Below are 23736 nucleotides of genomic sequence, written 5' to 3'. Positions count from 1 at the left end.
TCACACGGAGAATTTGCTCTAGGCCTCAGGCCTGCTCGGCCTCTCCCTCCTCTCCTCTTTCTGATTGGAAGAGAGAGGCCACCGGCTTTGTTGTCTGCACCACTATAGGCCCAGTGTCCTATCCATCGTGGTGTCATCGCTTTGCTCTTGAGAGCAAGTAAACAAACAAGTATTGCTCAAGAGGAGTGCAGGGAGCTATTCTCAGAAAGGATTTGGTCAGAAGGATTTAGGGGTTGACACTGAATAGACTGCAGTCTTCAGAATGTCTTCCCTGGAAAATCCAGGGAATAAGTAGCCGGAGCAGGCTGTATGTTGAGTGTCCCCCTCCCCAGGGAAGTTTGGCCTGTTCAGCTTCAAGAATCTGCAAAGTAGAACGTGTGGTAAAGCATTGACAAATCAGTCACGTGACCCGCAGCTGTTTCTTAAATGAGTGTGTAACACCAGGTGGACCGGGCTGAGGTTCCACCATGTTTTTGTTTGCCTGTTTGTTTAATTCTAAACAAATTCTGTAGGACTGCTGTGTTTATAGCTTTTGCTCCATTCTGGGACTGTTAACGTGTACAACTGTGGAGGCTCCATCAGCCCGCTTATTTTAAACTGCAATCCTCTTGTTTAAAGTTTGAATATTTTCCCTTCTTTCCAGTTAGTGTGACTAGTTCTTTTGAGCAGTGGGTAAGATCCCATTTTTTCACATCCGGATTTTGAGAACTCATTGGGATACAGTTAACGTGGCTTTCTTTTTTTTTTTTTTTTGAGACGGAGTCTCACTCTGTCGCCCAGGCTGGAATGCACCGTTGCCTAGTGCATGTGGTGTGATCTCGGCTCACTACAAGCTCCGCCTCCCGGGTTCACACCATTCTCCTGCCTCAGCCTCCTGAGTAGCTGGGACTATAGGCGCCCACCACCATGCCCGGCTAATTTTTTGTACTTTTACTAGAGACGGGGTTTCACCGTGTTAGCCAGGATGGTCTCGGTCTTCTGACCTCATGATCCACCCGCCTGGGCCTCCCAAAGTGCTGGGATTACAGGTGTGAGCCACCGTGCCCAGCCCAGTTAAGGTGGTTTTCCTCAGTCCAAGAAATACTATTTGTGACCTTTGAGGCAACCAATTGGAAAATGCCCAGCCCTATATTCGACTTAGTTCCTTAGATGTTATCAGTACTCACTAACAAAGAGGTCATTATTGTAAAGCATCATAGTGTTAAAACAAATGATCTCTTCTATCTAGTTCTTCCTCATTTTAGAATGCACGCACCCTCCTTATTCTTTAAAGGATACATTTCTACATAAAGGAATGTAAACATGTTCCAAGGACATATTCAGCTGTCAGGATTCAATGTGTAGTAGTTTTCTGCTGGCACTGTCTTTCCACTTGGGTTCCTTCCCACCAACAGGTATTGCTGACGCTTTCACGGTCATTCTTTTCTTTCTATTATTATTATTTTTGCAGAGATGGGGTTTCACTTTGTTGCCCAAGCTAGTCTCCTGGGCTCAAGCAATCTTCCCTGCTCAGCCTCCCAAAGTGTTGGGATTCTGGGTGTGAGCCACCACTCCCAGCCTTTTCTTTCTATTCGAAATGGTCAGTGCTAATTCCATCCTTCCACAACTTTGGGTACAGGGCCTTCCATTATTCTTGCTGTCTGTCTTTTGTCCCTTTAATCCTGTGCTTTTCATCCTTGGTTATTCATATATCACCAACCATCTTCTATGGTTACCATTTTCTTTCAAACAGCTCATTTTTTATTTAAGGTCTATTAAAATAGATTTGCCATTGCAGTAATGACCCTGCAATCATAAATTTGATGTACTAGTTACATGTCTCAAATACTAAACCAGAATAAAGGCCGGGTGCAGTGGCTTATGCCTGTAATCCTAGCACTTTGGGATGCCGAGGTGGGTGGATCGCCTCAGGTCAGGAATTCAAGACCAGCCTGGCCAACATGGCAAAAACCCATCTCTATTAAAAATACAAAAATTAGCCAAGTGTGGTGGCACTCGCCTGTAATCCCAGCTACTTGGGGAGGCTGAGGCAGGACAATAGCTTGAACCCAGGAGGCGGGGGCTGCAGTGAGCTGAGATTGTGCCACTGCACTCCAGCCTGGGTGACAGAGCGAGACTCTGTCTCAAAATAAATAAATAAATAAATAAAAAATGTTTCTGTACCACATAAAATCGTCCTGCATACAATTCATTTGCATACCACGCTGCTCACTGAAGCCTGAGTTGGCTTCCCAAAACACCACTTTCATCACTGTGTCATTCCCGAATTTGCGAGGGCTTTATCTGGTCTTCCACGAGTTCACATTCTAACTCCAACCTATATTTTATCTCTTTTTCTTGTCATTTTTAATTTCCATCCTATATTTTCAGCTTCTGCTCAGACCACACCCTGGACTGAACCAGCCTCCTGTTTCCCTCAGGCCTCCTGAGTCCCTGATCTCCGGCAAGTGATGCTCCTTCTCACCATTGTCTATGCCATTGCCTTGAAAACTCCCTTCCTGGCCTCGCCTACTACATGAGCCAGGACAACCAGCTGTCCTTTTTTTCTTTTCTTTCTTTTTTTTTTTTTTTGAGAAAGAGTCTTGCTCTGTCGCCTAGGCTGGAGTGCAGTGGCTCAATCTCGGCTCACTGCAACCTCCGCCTCCCGGGTTCAAGCAATTCTCCTGCCTCAGCCTCCTGAGTAGCTGGGATTACAGGCGCCCGCCACCACGCCCGGCTAATTTTTGTATTTTTTCAGTAGAGACAAGGTTTCACCATGTTGGCCAGGCTGATCTTGAACTCCCAACCTCAGGTGATCTGCCCACCTTGGCCTCCCAAAGTTCTGGGATTACAGGTGTGAGCCAGCAGGCCTGGCCGCTATCCTTTTTTTCTAGAACATTCTCCCATCAAGTGTTCTCCTCCTGGCTAACTCCAAATTTTTCTTTGATTTATAAATGTCATTTCCTCAAAGAACCTTTGATCATCCAAAGTCTGGTTTCTGTTATAAGGTCTTGTTAGTTTTACTTATTGTTAGAACATTACAATTTATAATTTATGTATTTATCTATGTGGTTACTTGTTTAATGGCTGATCTCCCTGGTAGATAGCAGGATGTTATTAGTTGAAACTATTTTTTTTTTTTTTTTGGAGACAGTGTCTTGCTCTGTTGCCCAGGCTGGAGTGCAGTGGCACGATCTCGGCTCACTGCAAGCTCTGCCTCCCGGGTTCACACCATTCTCCTGCCTCAGCCTCCCGGGTAGCTGGGAGTACAGGCACCTGCCACCATGCCTGGCTAATTTTTTGTATTTTTAGTAGAGACGGGGTTTCACCGTGTTAGCCAGGATGGTCTTGATCTCCTGACCTCGTGATCCACCCGCCTCGGCCTCCCAAAGTGCTGGGATTACAGGCGTGAGCCACCGCGCCTGGCCATTTTTTTTTTTTTTTGAGATGGAGTCTCCCTCTATCATCCAGGCTGGAGTGCAGTGGCACGATTTCAGCTCACTGCAGCCTCCACCTCCTGAGTTCAAGCAATTCACCTGCCTCAGCCTCGTGAGTAGCTGGGATTACAGGCACACACCATCACGTCCGGCTAATTTTTGTATTTTTAGTAGAGATGGGTTTTCACCGTGTTGGCCAGGCTAGTCTCCAACTCCTGACCTCAGGTGATCCACCCACCTCGGCCTCCCGAAGCGCTGGGATTATACGCGTAAGCCACCGTGCTCAGCCTACTTTTTAAAAAGACATACATATATATATTTCTGTAGATATATTTGGAGCTTATGTTGAGCAAGAGAATATTCCAAATTGCTAACAGTGATTATCCTGAAGGATGTGAGGGGATTGAACGGTGATTCACAAAAACTTTTGTTTTACCTGTAGTGTTTATCTTAACAGTGAGGAAATATTTATATATTATTTGTATAATTAAGAATGAAGCCAGGTGTGGTGGCACGTGCCTGTAATCCTAGCACTCTGGGAGGCTGACCCGGGCTGATCACTTGAAGTCAGGAGTTAGAGACTAGCCTGGCCAACATGGTGAAACCTTGTCTCTACATCCCCGTCTCTTCTAAAAAATACAAAAAGTAGTGAGGTGTGGTGGTGCACACCTGTAATCTGAACACTTTGGGAGGCAGGAGGTGGGTGGATCACTTGAGTCCAGGAGTTCCAGACCAGCCTGGGCAACATGGCGAAACCCCATCTCTACAAAAACAAACAAACAAACAAAAATCAGCCTTGATGGTGCTTGCTTGTAGTCCTAGCTCAGGAGGCTGAGGTGGGAGGATCACCTGAGCCCGGGAGGTCAAGGCTGCAGTAAGCTGATATTGTAGCAGGACAAGCTGCAGACAAAACTCCTCAGACACCGGATTAAAGAAGGAAGAGGTTTTTATTTGGCTGGGTGCGTCGGCAGACTGGCGTCTTAAGAGCCGAGCTCCCTGAAAAAGAAGTTCTTGGCCTTTTTAAAGGGTTACAACTTTAAGGGGTCCACGTGAAAGGGTCTTGATACATCAAGCAAGCGTGGGAAATGTGACTGGGGGTTACATGCATCAGCTAACAGAATAAAAAGTTTCACAATGCTTTTTTTCATACAGTGTCTCGAATTTACAGATAACACAAGTAGTTTAGGTCAGGGATTGATGTTATTATTATTACTTTTTTTAACTCCTAGGGCCGGGTGGTGGTGCCAAGGCTGTCTGGCTATTTATCTTACTTTTGTTTTTTTCCAACTTTTTGCTTTTTCTCTCCTCTTGCCTTGTGAACTAGGCAAGGTGGGGGGAGGAGGGCAGCAGGAGTAGTGGTCTCCTTCCTTAATATTGTACCACTGTACTCCAGCCCGGGTGACAAAGCAAGACCCTGTATCAAAAAAAAAAAAAAAAGGCAGGCTGGGCGCGGTGGCTCACGCCTGTAATCCTAGCACTTTGGGAGGCCGAGGCGGGCAGATCACGAGGTCAGGAGATCGAGACCATCTTGGCTAACAGGGTGAAACCCCGTCTCTACTAAAAATACAAAAAATTAGCCGGGCGTGGTGGCGAGCGCCTGTAGTCCCAGCTACTTGGGAGGCTGAAGCAGGAGAATCGCTTGAACCTGGGAGTTGAAGGTTGCAGTGAGTCAAGATTGCACCACTGCACTCCAGCCTGGCAACAGAGCGAGACTCCCTCTCAAAAAAAAAAAAAAAAAAAATTGGTAGCAGTAAATAATACTGGTAAAGTCACCTGGCACATGTATATACACAATATATGCACTGAATAGATGTTCGTGGTGGTCACTGATTCATCCAACAATGATAAATTGTGCAACTACTATGTACCAAGCACTATGCTGTGTCTGTGGCTATAACTATTAATAGTATAATAGTTCCAACTAGGCTAGGTGTGCTGGCTCATGGCTCATACCTGTAATCCCAGCACTTGGGGAGGCCATAGGCGGGCGGATCACCTGAGGTCAGGAGTTCGAGACCAGCAGGCCATGACATACACTGTGAATAAGTGGGTCAACCTTGTGAAAGGAGTTTGCTTTTAGTTTATTATGGTCGCTGGAAGGAGGAGCATTCTGACAACTGGGGGATGGACTGAAAAACAAGGAAAAACGAGTAATCAGGTACTGTTTTTCAATAGTGTGGGCCTGAGATGCTCAAGGTTTGGACATAGGCGCATCTGTATAGATTTTTTTTTTTTATTATTTTTTGGTTTTGGTGGGGCTTTTTTTTTTTTTGAGACGGAGTCTCGCTCTGTCGCCCAGGTTGAGGTGCAATGGCGCGATCTCGGCTCACTGCAAGCTCCGCCTCCCACGTTCACGCCATTCTCCTGCCTCAGCCTCCCGAGTAGCTGGGACTACATACAGGCTCCCGCCACCACACCCGGCTAATTTTTTGTATTTTTTTTTAGTAGAGATGGGGCTTCACCGTGTTAGCCAGGATGGTCTCGATCTCCTGACCTCGTGATCCGCTCTCCTCGGCCTCCCAAAGTGCTGGGATTACAGGCATGAGCCACCGCGCCCGGCCTTGGTGGAGAATTTTTTTGAGACAGGGTCTTGCTGTGTTGTCCAGGCTGGTGTGCAGTGGTGTGATCACAGCTCACTGGAGCCACCAACTCCTGGGCTCAAGCGATTCTCCCGACTCAGCCTCCCGAGTAGGCACCACCACGCACAGCTAATTTTTTAAATTATTTGTAGAGATGGGGGCGTCTCACTATGTGGTTAGGCTGGTCTCCAACTCCTGGGCTTAACCGATCTACCTGCCTCGGCCTCCCAAAGTGCTAGAATTACAGGCGTGAGCCACTGCGCCTGGCCTGTGTGGTTTGTTTGTTTGTTTTAAGAGACAGGGTTTCACCATGTTGGTCAGGCGGGTCTCAAACTCCTGACCTCAGGTGATCCACCCTTCTCCGCCTCCCAAAGTGCTGAGATTACAGAAGTGAGCCACCGCGCCCAGCCATTTGTGGCTATTTTTGTTTTTTGTTTGTTTTGGAGACAGGGTCACGCTGTGTTGCCCAGGCTGAAGTGCAGTGGCGCCATCACGGGTCACTGCAGCCTCGGCCTCCTGGGATCAAGCGATCCTCCCGTCTCAGCCTCTCATTTTAAAATTTTGTTTTGTAGACAGGGTCTCGCTATGTTGCCCAGGCCGGTCTCGAGCTCCCGGCCTCGACTGATACTTCCGCCTGGGCCTCCAAGAGATGAGGTCCGAGGCGAGCCCACGGCGACCTGCGCGGCTGCTCTGGTGAGAGGACGCCTTCGCGGTCACCACCCGCGGACCTGGAAGACGACCCTGCTCCGCGGCCTCGGCGGAGCCGAGCTGGAGCAGGCGTGCGCGGCTCCCAGCAGCTGCAGGAACTGGCGCCGTTTGGGCGGCGCCGCATGGCAGGGCTTCCCTTTCCAGACCGGGCGCGCATCCCCGGACCTCTTGGGCCGCGCCGGCCACCGCCCCTCCAAGCCCTCCCCGGGGCTTCCGCAGGGAGCTCCGGACCCCCGAAGGTCCCTGCAGAGCCCCGCAGCGCGGGCCTTTTGGTTACCATAAGGCGGAGACGATGGAACGCCCGTTGTTTCGATGGTCAAAAGGGTTTCTAGGCGCCCTTTGGGGTTCTGGCTGCTGTCTCTGTATTTGGAGGCTGTAAGGCGCATCATCTTACTCACCGGCTGGCGCGGCACAGTTTCGGGCGCCGGAAGCGGGGCGCACGGGCGCGAGGGGCGACCCCTGTCTCCACAAAAGCCGCGGCGCGAAGCGGTCGTCGAGCAGCCTCGTTAGCGCAGTAGGCAGCGCGTCAGTCTCATAATCTGAAGGTCGTGAGTTCGAGCCTCACACGGGGCAGCTTGACGTTTTTGCACTCGGCATCACCACTTTCTTTTCCCGTGCTCGCCACGGGCGGCGCCCTCACGCCGGAGGGGATGGCAGCCGGGCGGGGTCTCGGAGGTCACCGCCCCGCGGGGAGGGGGTGGCGCGGCCAGGGCGGAGCTCCAGGTAGGGGCGGGGCTGGGCTCTCCAGGGGGCGTGGCGGGTTCTGCGGCGGGGGCGTGGCTCGGCGCTGGCGGGGCGGGGCCGCGCTGGAGCGTGCGCACAGGCGGCGGCAGTGGCCGTCACTGGGCGGCATGGCGGTGTGCGCTCGCCTCTGCGGCGTGGGCCCGTCGCGCGGATGCCGGCGCCGCCAGCAGCGCCGGGGCCCGGCCGAGACGGCGGCGGCCGACAGCGAGCCGGACACAGACCCGGAGGAGGAGCGCATCGAGGCTAGCGCTGCGGTGCTGGCCGGGGTGGGGGGCGGCTTGTGCGCGGGCCCCTCGCCGCCGCCCCCGCGCTGCTCGCTGCTGGAGCTGCCGCCCGAGCTGCTGGTGGAGATCTTCGCGTCGCTGCCGGGCACCGACCTACCCAGCTTGGCCCAGGTCTGCACGAAGTTCCGGCGCATCCTCCACACCGACACCATCTGGAGGAGGCGTTGCCGCGAGGGTGAGCGCGCGGGGGCGGCGGGGCCGGGAGGGGCGGGGGTCCCGGCCGGGTGGAGGCCTCGGTCCTGGGAGTGGCGGGGGCGGTGGCCCCGGCTCGGGGCCACCAGATGGGCGCGGGGCCCGGCGATGTGGAGTTTCGGGTGTGGGTGGGGAGCGGCCGCGGTGCCACCACGTTGAGGGGGCCAGGGAGGTATTTGAGGGGTTTAGGGAGGGTCCGAGGGGTCCAGGGAGAGGCAGACGGGGCTAGGGAGGGATTGAGGGAGTCAGGGAGGTATCGAAGAGGCCCTGACGCGGGGCACGGGACACCAGGCGGCCGAGGCCGTGCTGAGAGCTGGGGCTGGGGTCCCCCGAGGTCTGCGCCGGGCCTAAGCTGACGCCTGGGGGCCGCCTCCTATGCCCCTGCCTTGGAGGCGAGCCGAGGGTGCCTCGCTGGCCCCGACCAGCGAGACGAGGTGAACTTGAAGAAATCGGGAGCAGGCCGGGCGCGGTTTCACGCCTGTAATCTCAGCACTTTGGGAGGCCGAGGCAGGCGGGTCACCTGAGGTCAGGAGTTCGAGACCAGCCTGGCGAAAATGGTAAAACCCCGTCTCTGCTTAAAAAAAAATACAAAAATTAGCCGGGCGTGGTAGCGGGCGCGTGTAATCCCAGCTACTCGGGAGGATGAGGCAGAAGAATGGCTTGAACCCGGGAGGCGGAGGTTGCATTGAGCCAAGATCCGGGCCATTGCACTCCAGTCTAGGCGACAGAGTGCGACTCCGTCTCAAACAACAGCAACAAAAAAATTAGAGGAGCAGAGGAAGCCCAGTGTCGGGGGCTCCTGATGGTGGGGGCGTATAGAGACGGATAGATCACAGCGGTGCGGGCTGGACTTTTGCCTTCAGCAATATTGGATGTAACAGATCGCAGGAGGAGATGTTTACTTAATCTGGAGTTCAAGGCTCTCTCTGTTTAAAGGTTGACAGCTCTTTGATGTTGAAGCAGCTCATATTTAGGTAAAAAGGACAGGTTAGAAAACATTCAAACGATGCAGAACAGCAAAAGGAACAAAGTAAATACCATCAGAGATCCCAGCAGTCAAAGATAAACCACTCTTAACATTTTAAAAAACCTCTCAGAGTGATGTGTGCCTTCTTCCCTAAAGGATATAATGCCGTATATATTCTCTTAGAGACAGTGTAGTATAAACAACGCTGCATAGTATTTCACTGCCTGCATATAGCACAGACTCGTCCCTCACTGATAAGCTTTGAAGTCTGTATTTTTTTCCATGCATAAACAGTGCTTTGAAGACTGCTTTGTGCATTTTATAGAAATTTAGGAGATTGACATGTCTCCTTGGGAACTTCTGAGATTGTCTTGGTGGGGTGCCCTTCCTTCTTTTTTTTTTTTTTTTTTTTTTGCGACGGAGTCTCTCTCTGTCACCCAGGCTGTGGAGTGCAGTGGCGCCGTCTTGGCTCACTGCAACCTCCCCCTCCCAGGTTCAAGTGATTCTCCCGCCTCAGCCTCCGGGTAGCTGTGACTACAGGTGCGTGCCACTATGCCCGGCTAATTTTTGTATTTTTAGTAGAGACGGGGGTTTCACTGTGTTGGCCAGGATGGTCTCGAACTCCTGACCTTGTGATTCGCCCGCTTCGGCCTCCCAAAGTGTTGGGATTACAGGCTTGAGCCCCCGCGCTGGCTGGTAGGGTGCACTGCCTCAAGTGGGATTCTGGATTTTCAGGACTGCATGTTGATGAAACTTTTGCAATCTATTGTCGGGCTCTTTGAGTTTGCACCCCAAGGAGGTCTGCATGAGAAGAACCCTTTCTCCAAGTCCTCCCGGACAGTAGAGTTCGTCATAAATTATTTTTGTTGCTTAATGGTCAAGGCCCCAGATTTGGAGTCAGCTGACTTGGGCCCCAGCCCAGGCTCTGTTTATCTGCTGTGAGATCCTGGACTAGCTGCTTCACCTTCCCCAGTCCTGTTGGGAGCATGAGTGGCAAGTGCTGCTCCCGGAGGCGCTTGGAGGGTGAATGAGGTGATGCATGTGAAGCCCTCTCCCCTAAATGGTAGCTGGGGGGTGTTGATGATTCTTGACTATTTTTATTGTGCCTTTTTGCGAATTCCCTATTTGTGGCTTGTTTTGGTCTTTTTTTCTCTTAAGATGTCTATTTTTGTCTTTTTCTCTTAGAGTGTCTATTTTTGTCTTACAAATTGTGAGAACTGAGTATTAGTGATACAAAATTTTTGTCATGTACATGGAAAGTAAAGTTCTTTTTTACATTTTAAAATTGAGACAAAGGCAGTTCCACTTTCTCTTTCCCTGTGAAGTCTACCCATTTGCTCTGGTATGCACTTTGTGTAGCTGTAAGACTCAGATTCCCCACGGATGTGTCATTGTGCTTTGAAGTTTCTCCATCAGGCAGCCAGACCTGTGTGGTGACCTCTGGAGGGTTTGTTTGGGAAACCGTAAGGTATATATGGCTCAGCAGAGGGATAATAGAATGTTTTTTGTGTAATCAAAAATTCAAAGGTATACCGTAGAATAGAACAACCGGAATTACAACTCAGAATAAATTCTTAGATTACTAACAGAAATATGAAAAGTCCTGATGGAGATGTAGAAAGCAACTGGGGACAGATATAGGACCTTCAATGCTTTCTTTCCCACTGCTGCGGTTCTCAGCGCAGCTGTCCCGGGACGCCAGACACCGTGACGTAGAATGATAGCATCTTGTTCGCCCAGGTGACCTGCTAACATGAGAATTCTCATTTTGAGACATTAAAAACACACTTTGGCAGGCCAAGGCTGGCGGATCACTTGAGCCCAGGAGTTCAAGACCAGCCTCGGCAACATGATAAAACCCCCATCTCTACAAAAATTACAAAAGTTAGCCAGTCATGGTGCTGTGTGCCTGTGGAAGGCTGAGGTGGGAGGATCACCTGACCCTGGGACGGTTGAGGCTGCAGTGAGCCGTGAACATGCTGCTGCACTCCAGTCCGGGTGACAGAGTGAGACCCTTTCGCAAAGAAAACCCATGAAAAACAAAAATGATGAACCAGGCATATTTCCAGCCATTCCCAATAAAGGACTTAAATCATTTGTCATATTTGCTTTTGGTTCGTTTGTCTTTTTTTTTTTTTTTGAGACGGAGTCTCGCTCTGTCACAAGGCTGGAGTTCAGTGGTGCATTCTTGGCTCACTACAGCCTCTGCCTCCTGAGTTCAAGCAGTTCTCCTGCCTCAGCCTCCCAAGTAGCTGGGACTACAGGCGCCTGCCACTATGCCCGGCTAATTTTTGTATTTTTAGTAGAGACGGGGTTTCACCGTTTTGGCCAGGATGGTCTTGATATTTTCACCTCATGATCCACCCGCCTCGGCCTCCCAAAGTGCTGGGATTACAGGTGTGAGCCACCGCGGCAGGCCTTTTTTTTTTTCTTTTGGAGCGGAGTCTCGTTCTGTCGCCCAGGCTGGAGTGCAGTGGCCCAACTTGTATTTTTAAGTTCTATTCATGTTAATACATTTTAGTTCTGTCTTTTTAAATGGTATGCCAGCCGGGCGCCGTGGTTCACGCCTGTAATTCCAGCACTTTGGGAGGCCAAGGCGGGCGGATCACCCGAGATCAGGAGTTGGAGACCAGCCTGGTCAACATGGTGAAACCCCGTCTCTACTAAAAATTCAAAAATTAGCTGGGCGTGGTGGTGGGCGTCTGTAATCCCAGCTATTCTGGAGGCTGAGGCAAGAGAATTGCCGGGTCTGTCCCACAGACCCTGGCTGATGGATGAAATGAGTACTCAGACACAGGTATGCAGTGTTAAGAGCAGCTAGGTGACTTCCTGGCTCTAGTGGCCAGCGAGCAGCCCCAGAAGCTGGAGCTGCTTGCTTTTATTCAGTGCAGGCACAATGCGGAAAACCTGGGGCAAACACAGCCTGCAGGTAATTAACATTTATTGTTCCCCTTTCAGGGAACATCATGTGCTGATGATCAAAGGTCAGTTCCTGGTCAACATAAGTAAACAAGCCTATTTAAGATAAATTCCTCCACACTCCTTGTACCTACCCCATGCCCTCTGCCTCAGGGTTATAGAACAGCTGCCTTCAGCTATTCTCCCCCGGGGCTCTGCAGAACCTTCCCGCCTTTCAGAAGGTTTGCATCCTTTCCCTATAGTTTTTCCCACCACTCTGACTGATCTGTCCTACAGAGAATTGCTTGAACCCGGGAGGTGGAGGTTGCAGTGAGCCAAGATCATGCCATTGCCCTCCAGCCTGGGCTACAAGAGTGAGACTCCGTCTCAAAAAAACAAAACAAAACAAAAAGGTATGTGATGGTTCATAACTCTGAGTGATCACAGAGTTCTTTTGCTTATTTTTATTTTTTCACTAGGTGCAGTGTGGCAGTGAACTCTCATGTCTTTGGATATATATATATATGTGTGTATATATATATATATATATATTTTTTTTTTTTTTTTTGAGACGGAGTCTCGCTGTGTCGCCCTGGCTGGAGTGCAGTGGCGCCATCTCCGCTCACTGCAAGCTCCGCCTCCTGGGTTCACGCCATTCTCCTGCCTCTGCCTCCCGAGTAGCTGGGACTACAGGCGCCCGCCACCATGCCCGGCTAATTTTTTTCTCTTTTTAGTAGAGACGGGGGTTTCACCGTGTTAGCCAGGATGGTCTTGATCTCCTGACCTCGTGATCCACCCACCTCTGCCTCCCAAAGTGCTGGGATTACAGGCGTGAGCCACCACGCCCAGCCAGGATGTGTATGTATTTGAACATTTCTCTGAGGATTATATCCAGGAGTGGTGTTGCTGGGGTAGGCAGGGGTGAGATAAGCAGTTTTGCTAGATGGTTCCCAGAGTGATTTCCCTTTGTACACCTGTCACCAGGCCATGGATGGGCAAGTTACAGAAGGAGAAACTTAACTGCCCGGATGCAGTATTGCACAGTAGCTGCCAGCACTTTTAAGTTTCTCATTTAATCCAGTGAATTCTCTAATTCTGCTAAATTCTCTCTAATTTTAATGATTCCTCTTTAAAAATCGATGCCAATTTGGGTGAATTTTATTCACCATTTATTTTGCATTTTTATTTTGTGCCATTTTATTTTGCGCCATTTTATTTTGCATTTGCCTGGTAACTAGTGAGGGTGCACATTTAAAAAATGTATTTATTGATCATTTGGATTTATTTTATTTATCTTTCATTTTTGCTCCTTTTTTCCTTTCTTTGATTTGTGGATTTTATTTATGTAATCTGGATAGATTTCTGGTTTTGTTTGTTTTTTTTTTTTTTTGAGATGGAGTTTTGCTCTTGTTGCCCAGGCTGGAGTGCAATGGCACTATCTTGGCTCACTGCAACCTCTGCCTCCCGGGTTCAAGCAATTCTCCTGCCTCAGCCTCCTGAATAACTGGGATTACAGGTGTGCGCCACCATGCTTGGCTAATTTTTTGTATTTTTAGTAGAGATGGGGTTTCTCCATGTTGGTCAGGCTGGTCTCAAACTCCCAACCTCAGGTGATCTGCCTGCCTCGGGCTCCCAAAGTGCTAGGATTACAGGTGTGAGCCACTGTGCCTGGCCTAGATTTCTGTTTTTTTATATATACATGTTTTTTCTTTTCTTTTTGAGACTGGGTCTCTTTCTGTCACCCAGGCTAGAGTGTAGTGGTGCAGTCACGGCTCACTACAGCCTCCACCTCCCAGGCTGAAGTGATCCTCCCACCTCAGTCTCCCAAGAAGCTGGGAGTACAGGCGTGCACCACCACACCCAGCTAATTTTTTTGCGTTATTTTGTAGAGATGGGGTCTCACTGTGTTGCCCCCACTGGTCTTGAACTCCTGGCCTCAAGTGATTCGCCCGCCTTGGCCTCCTAAAGTACTGGGATTACAGGCGTGAGCCGCTGCATCTGGCTTGTTTAATATATTGCAAAACATTTTCTCATTGTCTATAGTCATTTGCTTTTCAACTTCATTTATAATGACTTTGGCAAAATTTCCAACTTTTTTTGGGACAGGGTCTCCCTCGTTATGTCACCCAGGTTGGAGTGTAGTGGTGCTATCATGGCTCACTACGGCCTTGACTTCTTGGGCGTAAATGATCCTCCCACCTCAGCCTCCTGAGTAGCTGAGACTACAGGCACGTGCCAACACACCTGGCTAATTTTTGTATCTTTTTGTAGAGACAGATTTTTACCATGTTGCCCAGGCTGGTCTGGAACTCCTGGGCTCAAGTGGTCCGCCCGCCTCGGCCTCCCAAAGTGCTGGGATTACTGGCGTGAGCCACCGTGCCCAGCCTAAAATTTCCAACTTTAATCAAAATTATAGATTTCAAACTTTATGCTTAAATGATCAGTTTACACCCCAAAGTTACGAACATGGTAAACAGCTAGATTTTCAGTTTCATGAGTTCATTGTGGCAGCTTTAATTCCATCTCATCTAGGTCAGGCATCAGACCGTGGGCAAGCCTGTGTGGTATTACAGATGTCTTACTTTGTTAGTCTAATTGTGTTTGGAAATACAGATAGGAATAGTTGTATATGAGACAGATCTGGTCTTAGTTCTCTGAGCCCTGAAACTTCATCTTTCCTAACATTTGGTTATGGTGGATACTGATAAGGCCAAGGGCAGGCCAGTTCAAGTGAGAAACAGGGCTGGCCCCAGCCTTGTGAGGAGGAGCAGAGCTTGGGCTGCCTGGGAGGTGCATGGTCCTTGCCCACCTGGCGTCCTGGCAGGGGTATAAGGGTGGCTCCACTTTTTAGTGTCTTGGGGGGTGGTGAGTGAGGCTGATTTCTGTGTTTACCACCCGTTGTTTACTTGTCTGCTTTCTGTGTTTATTTTCTTTTTTCACAGATGTTGAATACTTTCTATCATTTAATAATGGGGCCAGGTGTGGTGTCTCATACCTGTAATCCCAGCACTTTGGGAGGCCAAGGTGGGCAGATCATTTGAGGTCAGGAGTTCGAGACCAGCCTGGCCAACATGGTGAAACCCCCGTCTCTACTAAAAATACAAAAATTAGCTGGACGTGGTGACTCACGCCTGTAATCTCACTTACTTGGGAGACTGAGGCAGGAGAATAGCTTGAACCTTGGAGGCAGAGGTTACAGTGAGCCGAGATAGCGCCACTGCACTCCAGCCTGGGCGACAGAGTAAGACTCTGTCTCAAAAAAAAAAAAAAAAAAGAAAATTGAGTTTCCCACAACAGAAAACAAGCAACAAAAATGGGAGTGGGAAAAAGGGAACCTCTGCCTGTCTTTCAATGCTTCAGATAATTTTGGGCCACGACTGACTTTAGGATGTGGGTGAGGCTTGCGTGTTTAAGGCTCTTTCTAAAGGGATAGGATGCTGTGGCAGTGGAGGGGAAGGGGGATACACTGGCAACTGGAAATGAGGTGGTTATTTATAATGCGTTTGGTCAGTGAGAAGCTGAAGATTTCCATTGTCCTGTTGGCAATAGTAAGCTGGTTATGTTGATACTGCTGTGGCGTCTCTGGCCCCTGCATGTCGGGAAGTGGAGTGACTCAGTCTAAGGGTGGTGGCGGGGGCAGCGTGGAGCTGGTGGGTTAAATCTTTTCTAGCAGTGTTTATTTGGGCAGGTGAAGGGAGTTCCCACTGAAAGCTATGTCTGTACTTGTGATGTTGGGGCAGGCAGATCCCAAATAAGGGCTCCTTCTCCGGATAGGAAACAAAACCAAACCCACTCCAGCCTGCAGGGCCTGGCAGGGTGGGTGTGGGACCCTTCTTTGATGTGTCGCCTTGTTGGCCTCTGGCAGTTCCTTGCCTGAGGACTGTAAAGAAGCCTTCATTTTCTGGGGTGCTGGGGCAGGATCTGGCTGCGTCTCTTGCTGTGGCCCTGCCTGGGCTTGTTTTGGTTAGTCATTGACCGTTTAGTTGATGTGTTGTGAAATGCCAGCCTGTTTTGGCACTGTTTATTTATTTATTTATTTATTTTTTGAGACAGAGTCTTGCTGTGTTGCCCAGGCTGGAGGGCAGTGGCGTCATCTCTTCTCACTTCAACCTCTACCTCCTGGGTTCAAGTGATTCTCTGCGTCATCCTCCCAGGTAGCTGGGGATCACAAACGCGCACCACCGTGCCCAGCTAATTTTTTTTTTTTTTTTGAGACGTAGTCTTGCTCTGTTGCCCAGGCTGGAGTGCAGTGGTGCAATCTCGGCTCACTGCAAGCTCCGCCTCCCGGGTTCACGCCATTCTCCTGCCTCAGCCTCTCCGAGTAGCTGGGACTACACGCGCCCGCTACCACACCCGGCTAATTTTTTGTATTTTTTAGTAGAGATGGGGTTTAACCGTGTTCTTGATCTCCTAACCTCGTGATCCGCCTGCCTTGGCCTCCCAAAGGGGTGGAATTACAAACGTGAGCCACCGCGCCTGGCCTAACTTTTGTATTTTTTGTAGAGCCAGGGTTTCACTATGTTGGCCAGGCTGGTCTTGAACTCCTGATCTCAGGTGATCTGCCCGCCCCATCCTCTCAAAGTGTTGGGATTACAGGCATGACACTGTGCCCAGCCGGCACTGCTCATTTATGAGCTACTTCATGAAGTCTGCCTAAAGCTCATATGCTTTGGAAATTCATAGCATCATTCTGAATCAAAATATTCAAATAATAACAAAAGATTACATTTAAAAACAGGAATGACTCAGGCGCGTACTCCTCCCTGAACTCCGGAGAGTGAGGTACACTAGCCAGCATGGTCCCTGCAGTGCCCAGTTTTGAATTTAGAATTCATAGCTTGCCGTTTCCTCCGTGAATGATAAATAATGTTACGTGGAATACTATTTGTAGAACATTTTTGTCCGTTGTAAGCCTAAGGTGGGTCTAAATTTCATCATCGCTAGAAATACCCTTTTCCTATACAGACAGTCGGACTTAGGACTGTCCGGCTGGCATGAGAGTGACACATTCAGTAGGAACTGCTGCACGTGCCCATGCAGCCATTCTGTTTCCACTTTCAGTGCGGTACCCAATAAATCACAAGATAGTCAACGCTTTATTATACAATAAAGTGATTTTCGATGATTTTGCGCAGCTGTAGGCTAAGTTTTCTGAGCTCATTTAAGGTGGGTTAGGCTAAGCTGTGATGTTCCGTAGGTCAGGGGTAGTCAAGTAGTCAGTGCATTTTCAACTTACCACATTTTCCTCTCTTTTTTTTTTTTTTCTTTTTGTTGAGACAGGGCCTCACTCTGTTGCTCAGGCTGGAGTGTAGTGGCGCAATCATGGCTCATGGCAACTTTGACCTCCTAGGCTCGAGGAATCCTCCCGCCTCAGCCTCTCAAGTAGTTGGGACTGTAGGCATGTGCCACCACACCTGGCTACATTTTTTGTATTTTTTGTAGAGATGGGGTCTCACAGTATTGCCCAGGCTGGTCTGGAAGTCCTGGCCTCAAAGGAACCTCCTGCCTTGGCCTCCCAAAGTGCATTACAGGTGTGAACCACTATGCCCGGCCTTCATATTTACAGTGGGTTTATTGGAATGTAATCCTGTCACAAGTTGAAAAGCATCTGTACTGTCTGATCTGTATGATAAAAATGAGAAATTTAAAGCCAGTATTTAATGTTGTTTTTGAATGCAGAAGAAAGTGCTATTTCTGTTCTCTTTTGATTTGCTGATGCACAGTGTGAGAGCTATAGCTTTGGTTAAACGTGGCTGAAACTGGAGGGGTCAGCTCGGGAAGAAGTGAAAGGGGCAAGTTAGTGGTTTAAAACTTGGCTTTAGGGCGTGGTGGCACACACTTGTAGTCCCAGTTACTCTGGAGGCTGAGGGAGCCTGGAGGATTGCTTGTGTCCAGGAGTTCAAGGCTGCAGTGAGCTTGTTCATACCGCTGCACTCCAGCCTGGATGACAAAGTGAGACCCTGTCTCCAAAAAAAAAAAAAAAAAAAAAAGTTGGCTTCAGGTATGTATGTGTATATATATATCCAGGTGTGTGTGTATATATATATGTATATATATAATAATAATAATAATTGTTATTATTTTTGAGACAGAGTCTCGCTCTGTCGCCCAGGCTGGAGTGCAGTGGCGCGATCTTGGCTCACTGCAAGCTCCGCCTTCTGGGTTCACGCCATTCTCCTGCCTCAGCCTCCCGAGTAGCTGGGACTACAGGTGCCCGCCACCATGCTCGGCTAATTTTTTTGTCTTTTTAGTAGAGACGGGGTTTCACCATGTCAGCCAGGATGGTCTCGATCTCCTGACCTTGTGATCCGCCTGCCTCTGCCTCCCAAAGTGCTGTGATTACAGGCATGAGCCACCGCGCCCGGCCAGCTTCAGGAATTGGCTGGGTGCTGTGGATCATATCTGTAATCTCAGCACTTTGGGAGGCTGAGGCAGGAGGATCACTTGAGGCCAGGAGTTGGAGACCAGCCTGGGCCACATGGCAAGACCATGTGAACAAAGAGGCCGGGTGCAGTGGCTCACGCCTGTAATCCCAGCACTTTGGGAGGCTGAGGCGGGTGGATCACCTGAGGTCAGTAGTTCGAGACCAGCCTGGTCAATATGGTGAAACCCCGTCTCTACTAAAAGTACAAAAATTAGTGGGGTGTGGTGGAGTGCCTGTAGTCCCAGCTACTTGGGAGGCTGAGGCAGAAGAATTAACTGCTTTGAACCCAGGAGGCAGAGGTTGCAGTGAGCCAAGATCACACCACTGCACTCCAGCCCTGGTGACAGAGCGAGACTCTGTCTCAAAAAAAGAAAAAAAAAAGGAAATTAACCAGGTGTGGTGGCACACGCCTGTGGCCCCAGCTACTCAGGAGGCTGAAGTGGGAGAATCACATGAGCCCAGGAGTTTGAGGTTGCAGTGACCTGCGATCTTACCATTGCACTGCAGCCTGAGTGATGGAGTGAGACCCTACCTCTAAAAAGACAAAAAGAAATGCTTCATGATTCTTGTTAGCAGACGGTTGTTGAGCCCACTGGTTCTGATGGAATGGGTGGCGGGTGGGCAGCTGGATAAACGCACTGTCCAGGCAGTAGCAACACCGTGACTGAGCCAGGAGATGGGAACACTGGCCCCTGTCCTGACATGCAGTGGGGTCTCAGCACTGTGGGGAAAGCCTTTTTCCTTTTCCTCTGCCTTTCCACTGGGAAGGAGGGTAGTTCTCTATATTTTTGCAAGTTGAATCTCATCCACCACTGTCTAGAGAAATAGTCATTTTCACTTAGCAAAGCACAAGGAGAATAAAGGAAAATGGTGCTTATTAGGGGAACATTTTATTTTTCCCTGCTGTGTTGCCTAGACTGGAGTGCAATGGCATGATCTCGGCTCACTGCAACCTCCACATCCTGGGTTCATATGATCCTCCTTCCTCAGCCTCCCCAGTAGCTAGGACTACATGCATGCGCCACCATACCTGGCTAATTTTTGTGTTTTTAGTAGAAATGGGGTTTTGCCATGTTGTCCAGACTGGTCTCGAACTCCTGAGCTCAAGCAGTCTGCCCACCTTGGCCTCCCAAAGTGCTGGGATTACAGACATGAGCCACTGCACCCAGCCCAAACATTTTTTAAGACTATTATTTTTTTAACTTAAAAAAAAAAAATTAAAAACGAAAGTGAATCTGGCACCCGGAAGGTGTTGAGTGGAGGTTTCCCCTTCCCCACTTCTCATGGGACACGCCCTGAGACTTGCCCAGCAGAACCGATTGGTTGCTAGAGGTCCTGGCACTGCACGCTCACTGATCCTGTTTGTAATGCAATGACGTAATGCATCTGAGGGTCTGGGGTTTGTCTTTCTGTCTGGAAAGGGCATGTACACACAGGGCATCTTGGGATCTTGGAGCGGAACAAGTGTCCTCTCAAAAAACAAGTGTGTCCCTGCTGTCTCTCCCCTTTCTGGGTCAGCGTCCTTTGACGGGAACACTGTCCCTGGCCACCGGGGTGGTGGAGAGAATTAGCCACGACTCATCAGGCCTGCCTGGCATGAGTGGAGGAAGAGGACGCGTCTGAAATCTCGGGAAGATCCTGGGTGATAGGATTGTAGAGTCAGACTCAGAGAAGTGTCGTGAACAGTGTCACCGAGTGATCATTTGTGCCCTTTGGGAAGGAGTAGTATCGGGGATGACCACTGCACCTTAGTGAGAGAGGACTCCCTTGGCCAGTGGGTGCCTGTCGTGGGTGCCAGAGGAGGGGCAGAAGTCCTGGCTGGAGGAGGCAGTCTTCTCAAGGCTCCTGTCCACATGGAGACTTATTGTAGGGATGAGACTGAGCAGGAGGCACGCTGGCTCAGTGGTTGCCTCATTGTTTAGCACCCACGTACTCTGGTGTTTGGTAGGAGACGCCTGGGGGCTGCGCCCAGGCTTTGTTTTTTCCATTTCATCCTGAGGGGACGCTGGCTGCGGGAGTGTTTGCAGATCTGCTGCATTATTTAAAAACAGCAAGTTTTCCATGTAGTCAGGCTGATGGCTGCAGAGCTGGGGAGTGTTGGGGAGTGCCGGGCCGCAGTTGGGGCGCTGTTCTTGGAGCCCGGGGACATGTCCCCCCTGCCACCGCCAGCTCATTCCCTGTGCCTTAACTTCCTTTTTAGCCTCAGAAGCAGAAGAATTTAAGCCATATTTCCTATGGATTGTAATTATCCCCTAATTTAGCGCAAATACAAACGCAGTCTTTCCAATCAGTGTCGTCTTTTGGTTTTATTTGGAAAACTGAGTGTAAAGCGGGTAGGTCACCAGCCAGCAGGTCCCTCAGCACTCGCCGTCCCCTCTGCTCCCGGCTTCCCTCTGCTCCAGGGAGGCTGAGGCCCAGCAGTGTCCCAGGAGCCACAGTGGCTGCCTCTGCCTGTCTCACAGGGCCCTCTCCCTTGGGTTCCCTGCCTGCATGCCCAGGGTCACCCCACTGGCTCCTCAGTCATCCCCACCCACAGGCTCCTATTCCCCTGGGTCTGGCGGCTGGTGGCTGGCGCAACCCTTCCAGCTGAACTCTGCAGTGCTGACTGCAGTCCCTGGTGTCGAGTGCCCTGGGGCTGGGCAAAGCTCTCTCCACACTCAGGCACCTGCCAAGTTTCCCCAGATGGCATCTTAGTGTGGTGCCTTTCTCAAGTGGTACTTTTGGGAGGAAGATGCCAAGTGCCTTCTTACTGCAGTCCCCCCTAGTGCCAATGCCGTGCACAGAATAGTGACTCTGTGTGCCCCTGTCCCTCCTGTCCCAGTGTACTGAGTGCGGGCTCGGCCACGCTGGCCAGGGTGCCACCTCCCGTCCTCTTCATCTTCCCTTCCCAGGGGTAGGGGGTGCTCACGAAGCAGATGAGTCTTCCCTGGGCCCCTGAGAGGGAGGGGAGAGTGGGACAGGGGGACAGTAAGGGCTCCTCCAAACCATTCCCACCAGAGAGATGGACTAGATGCAGGCCCCATTCAGGCCTGTGCTGCATGGATGGGGTTTCCAGTAAGCGCCACCACTCGGCAATGAGCTCTGTTGGACAAGAAGACCGTGTGCAGAGGTTGGTGGCCCCTGGCAGTTGAGTCATGAAAGGACACAGCTTCAGTGTAGCTGGACTCAGGTCAGGTCACTGGGCTGTTTGTTTCTCTTGGCAAAACAGCTTTTAAATAGCATTTTAATTTTTTTTGGAAATTTTCTTATTTATTTATTTATTTTTGAGACGGAGTCTCATTCTGTCGCCTGGCTGACAGAAAGTGAGACCCTGTCTCAAAAACAAGAGAAATTCATGAAAAATAGTCACGCTGTGGAAAATAGTATTGTAGTTCCTAAAAAATTTAAACTTAGAAATACCATGTGATCTAGCAAGTCTCCTTCGGGGTATATACCCCCCGAAAAAGAAAGGAAGGGACTCAGACATTCTGACACCTATGTCCGGAGCAATTTTATTCACAGTAGCCAAAAGGCGGAGCCATCCCAAGTGCCCATCCATGAATAAACGGATGAACACAGTGTGGTCCCCGCAGGCTGGAATACGATCCATTCTTAAAAAGGAAGGAAATCCTGATGATGCATGTGGCTGAAGGACATTATGCTAAGTGAAATAAACAGTCACCAAAGGACAAGTACGGCATGGTTCCACTCGGATGAGGTGCCTTAGAGTAGTCAAAAGCAGAGAGGCAGAAGGCAGAATGGTGGGTGCTGAGGACGGGGCTGGGGAAGTGTGGAGTTGCCGCTCCGTGGGGACAGAGTTTTTCTGGGAAGATGAAAAGGTTCTTTGCGTGGATGGTGGAGGTGCTATGGAGGTGCTTAGTGCCCCTGAGCCGTACAGTCAACAGCGGGTAAAATGGTAGCTTTTATGTTTATTTTTACCATGATAACAAAACTAAATTGCCACTTCAAATATTCCAATCAGAAAATGTCCTCTTACATGAGCAAATGAAAAAAATAAAAAATAAAAAAAATAAAGGCCGGGTGTAGTGGTTCATGCCTGTATTCCTAGCACTTTGGGAGGCCAAGGCAGGCAGATCACTTGAGGTCAGGAGTTCGAGACGTGGCGAAACCCTGTCACTACTAAAAATACAAAAATTGGCCAGGTGTGGTGGCGGGCACCTGTAATCCCAGCTACTCGGTAGGCTGAGGCAGGAGAATCACTTGAACTTGGGAGATGGAGGTTGCAGTGAGCCGAGATGGCGCCACTGCACTCTGGCCTGGGCACCAAGAGCGAAACTCTATCTCAAAAAGACAAATAAACAAAAAACAAAGAAACCATCTAAATTAAATCCTTAGCAATCAGAACAGCTGCTTCACTAGATTTTGCTGACTGCCAATCGTGTTGGACTGAGGTTATCTGTTCCTCTTTCTGAAACTATTAAGATGAATAATTACCCAGAACCCTTCCTCTTATAAAGGCAAACCAAAAAAAAAAAAAAAAAAAAAAAGGAAATAGATTAGTAAGGAAACTTTTAGCAAGGACACTACATTAGCAGCCTGCACCACTGAACCTGTTGCCTGGAAGTGGGTAGGCAGCACAGGTCATGCTGGCCGTCTGGAGTTGGGTTGGGTCTGTGCAGCATGCTGGGAGTTAACACTTGCCAGTCTTTCTGGAAGGAAGGGTGCATGGTTGCTGGAAAGGACACTGGCCTGAAAGCTGTCTTAAGGGCAGTTTCCCTTGATGACTTACGAGAAGGTTTATAGAACAATAAAAGGATGTGTAATTGTTCTTAATCCCTATTTTTTAAAAGACTTTTTTCATCATGTGGAAAATATCAAACATTCCTTATAGGAGCATTTGGGTCAGAATGACATTTATTCTCCTCTGGTTCATTTGTCGTGACCTTTTGGTGACAGTAGGAAAAACCCACTAAGGATTGTTGTATTCATTAGCACTGTGCCATCATTTTGCTTTTCTTCTGAATTTGAATGGCATTTTTGTGGATGCTTTATCAAGTTGTCGAGTTCATCTCCTACTTGGTATTAGCAATACATTTGCTGGTGAGATATACAGAGAATGATGGTGGCCATGGGCTCTGTCGATGTGGCTATCCCAGCTAAAAACCCTGGACTCATTCAGAAGTCCAAGCAGTTAATAAAAGGCTACGTGCATTGTTTCTGTCAGGTTAGAGGATGCATTGGGCTCTGTGAAAATTCATGAAACTAAGTCACCAGCCTTCAGCAATCTGAGCAAAGATAAACTGCCTCAGGAACAGTATTGATGGCTTGCAGAGGACTGGCTTATGACTTCAGGCGGCATAAACAACAAGCACAAATGGATACGTTTTCCACTGTCCACCCATCTAGCCATTGGCGCAGGGAATCAGAACATCTTGCCTGCAGCATTAAGGCAACTATGAAAATGCGTCAGAGGAGAAGCACCCCCAGTCCAGACTGCTTTGTCAGTGAGGTGTCATGTGCACTGGTGGCATCTGGAACCTGGAAAGGGGCTGTCCTTTAAACCACACAGCAAACTGAAGCTCCA

General features: G+C 49.5%; 1 protein-coding gene and 1 non-coding gene across 6 annotated transcripts in view; both read left to right on the top strand.

Annotated features, from left to right (window-relative positions):
• The window catches only part of FBXO31 (F-box protein 31), a 65682-nt gene that overhangs the window by 3595 nt on the left and 38351 nt on the right, over positions 1 to 23736 (top strand). For 2 of the 5 annotated variants that reach the window (XM_002826727.6, XM_009251027.4), the window contains exon 1: positions 7507 to 7906. The exons of the other annotated variants lie outside the window; for them this stretch is intronic. In XM_002826727.6, the coding sequence (XP_002826773.2) occupies positions 7555 to 7906 (352 nt within the window). In that variant the 5' untranslated portion in view covers positions 7507 to 7554. Of the gene's footprint in view, positions 1 to 7506; positions 7907 to 23736 lie in introns of those variants that run through there. 5 annotated transcript variants of the gene reach the window in all.
• TRNAM-CAU (transfer RNA methionine (anticodon CAU)) lies at positions 7204 to 7276 on the top strand. The gene has a single exon. It is a non-coding gene; the product is annotated as a tRNA-Met (tRNA).

The sequence above is a fragment of the Pongo abelii genome, chromosome 18, assembly GCF_028885655.2.
Source record: "Pongo abelii isolate AG06213 chromosome 18, NHGRI_mPonAbe1-v2.0_pri, whole genome shotgun sequence".
Lineage (NCBI taxonomy): Eukaryota > Metazoa > Chordata > Mammalia > Primates > Hominidae > Pongo > Pongo abelii.
The sequence above is the reverse complement of the archived record's forward strand: the minus strand, read 5'-3'. Positions and strand labels throughout refer to the sequence as shown.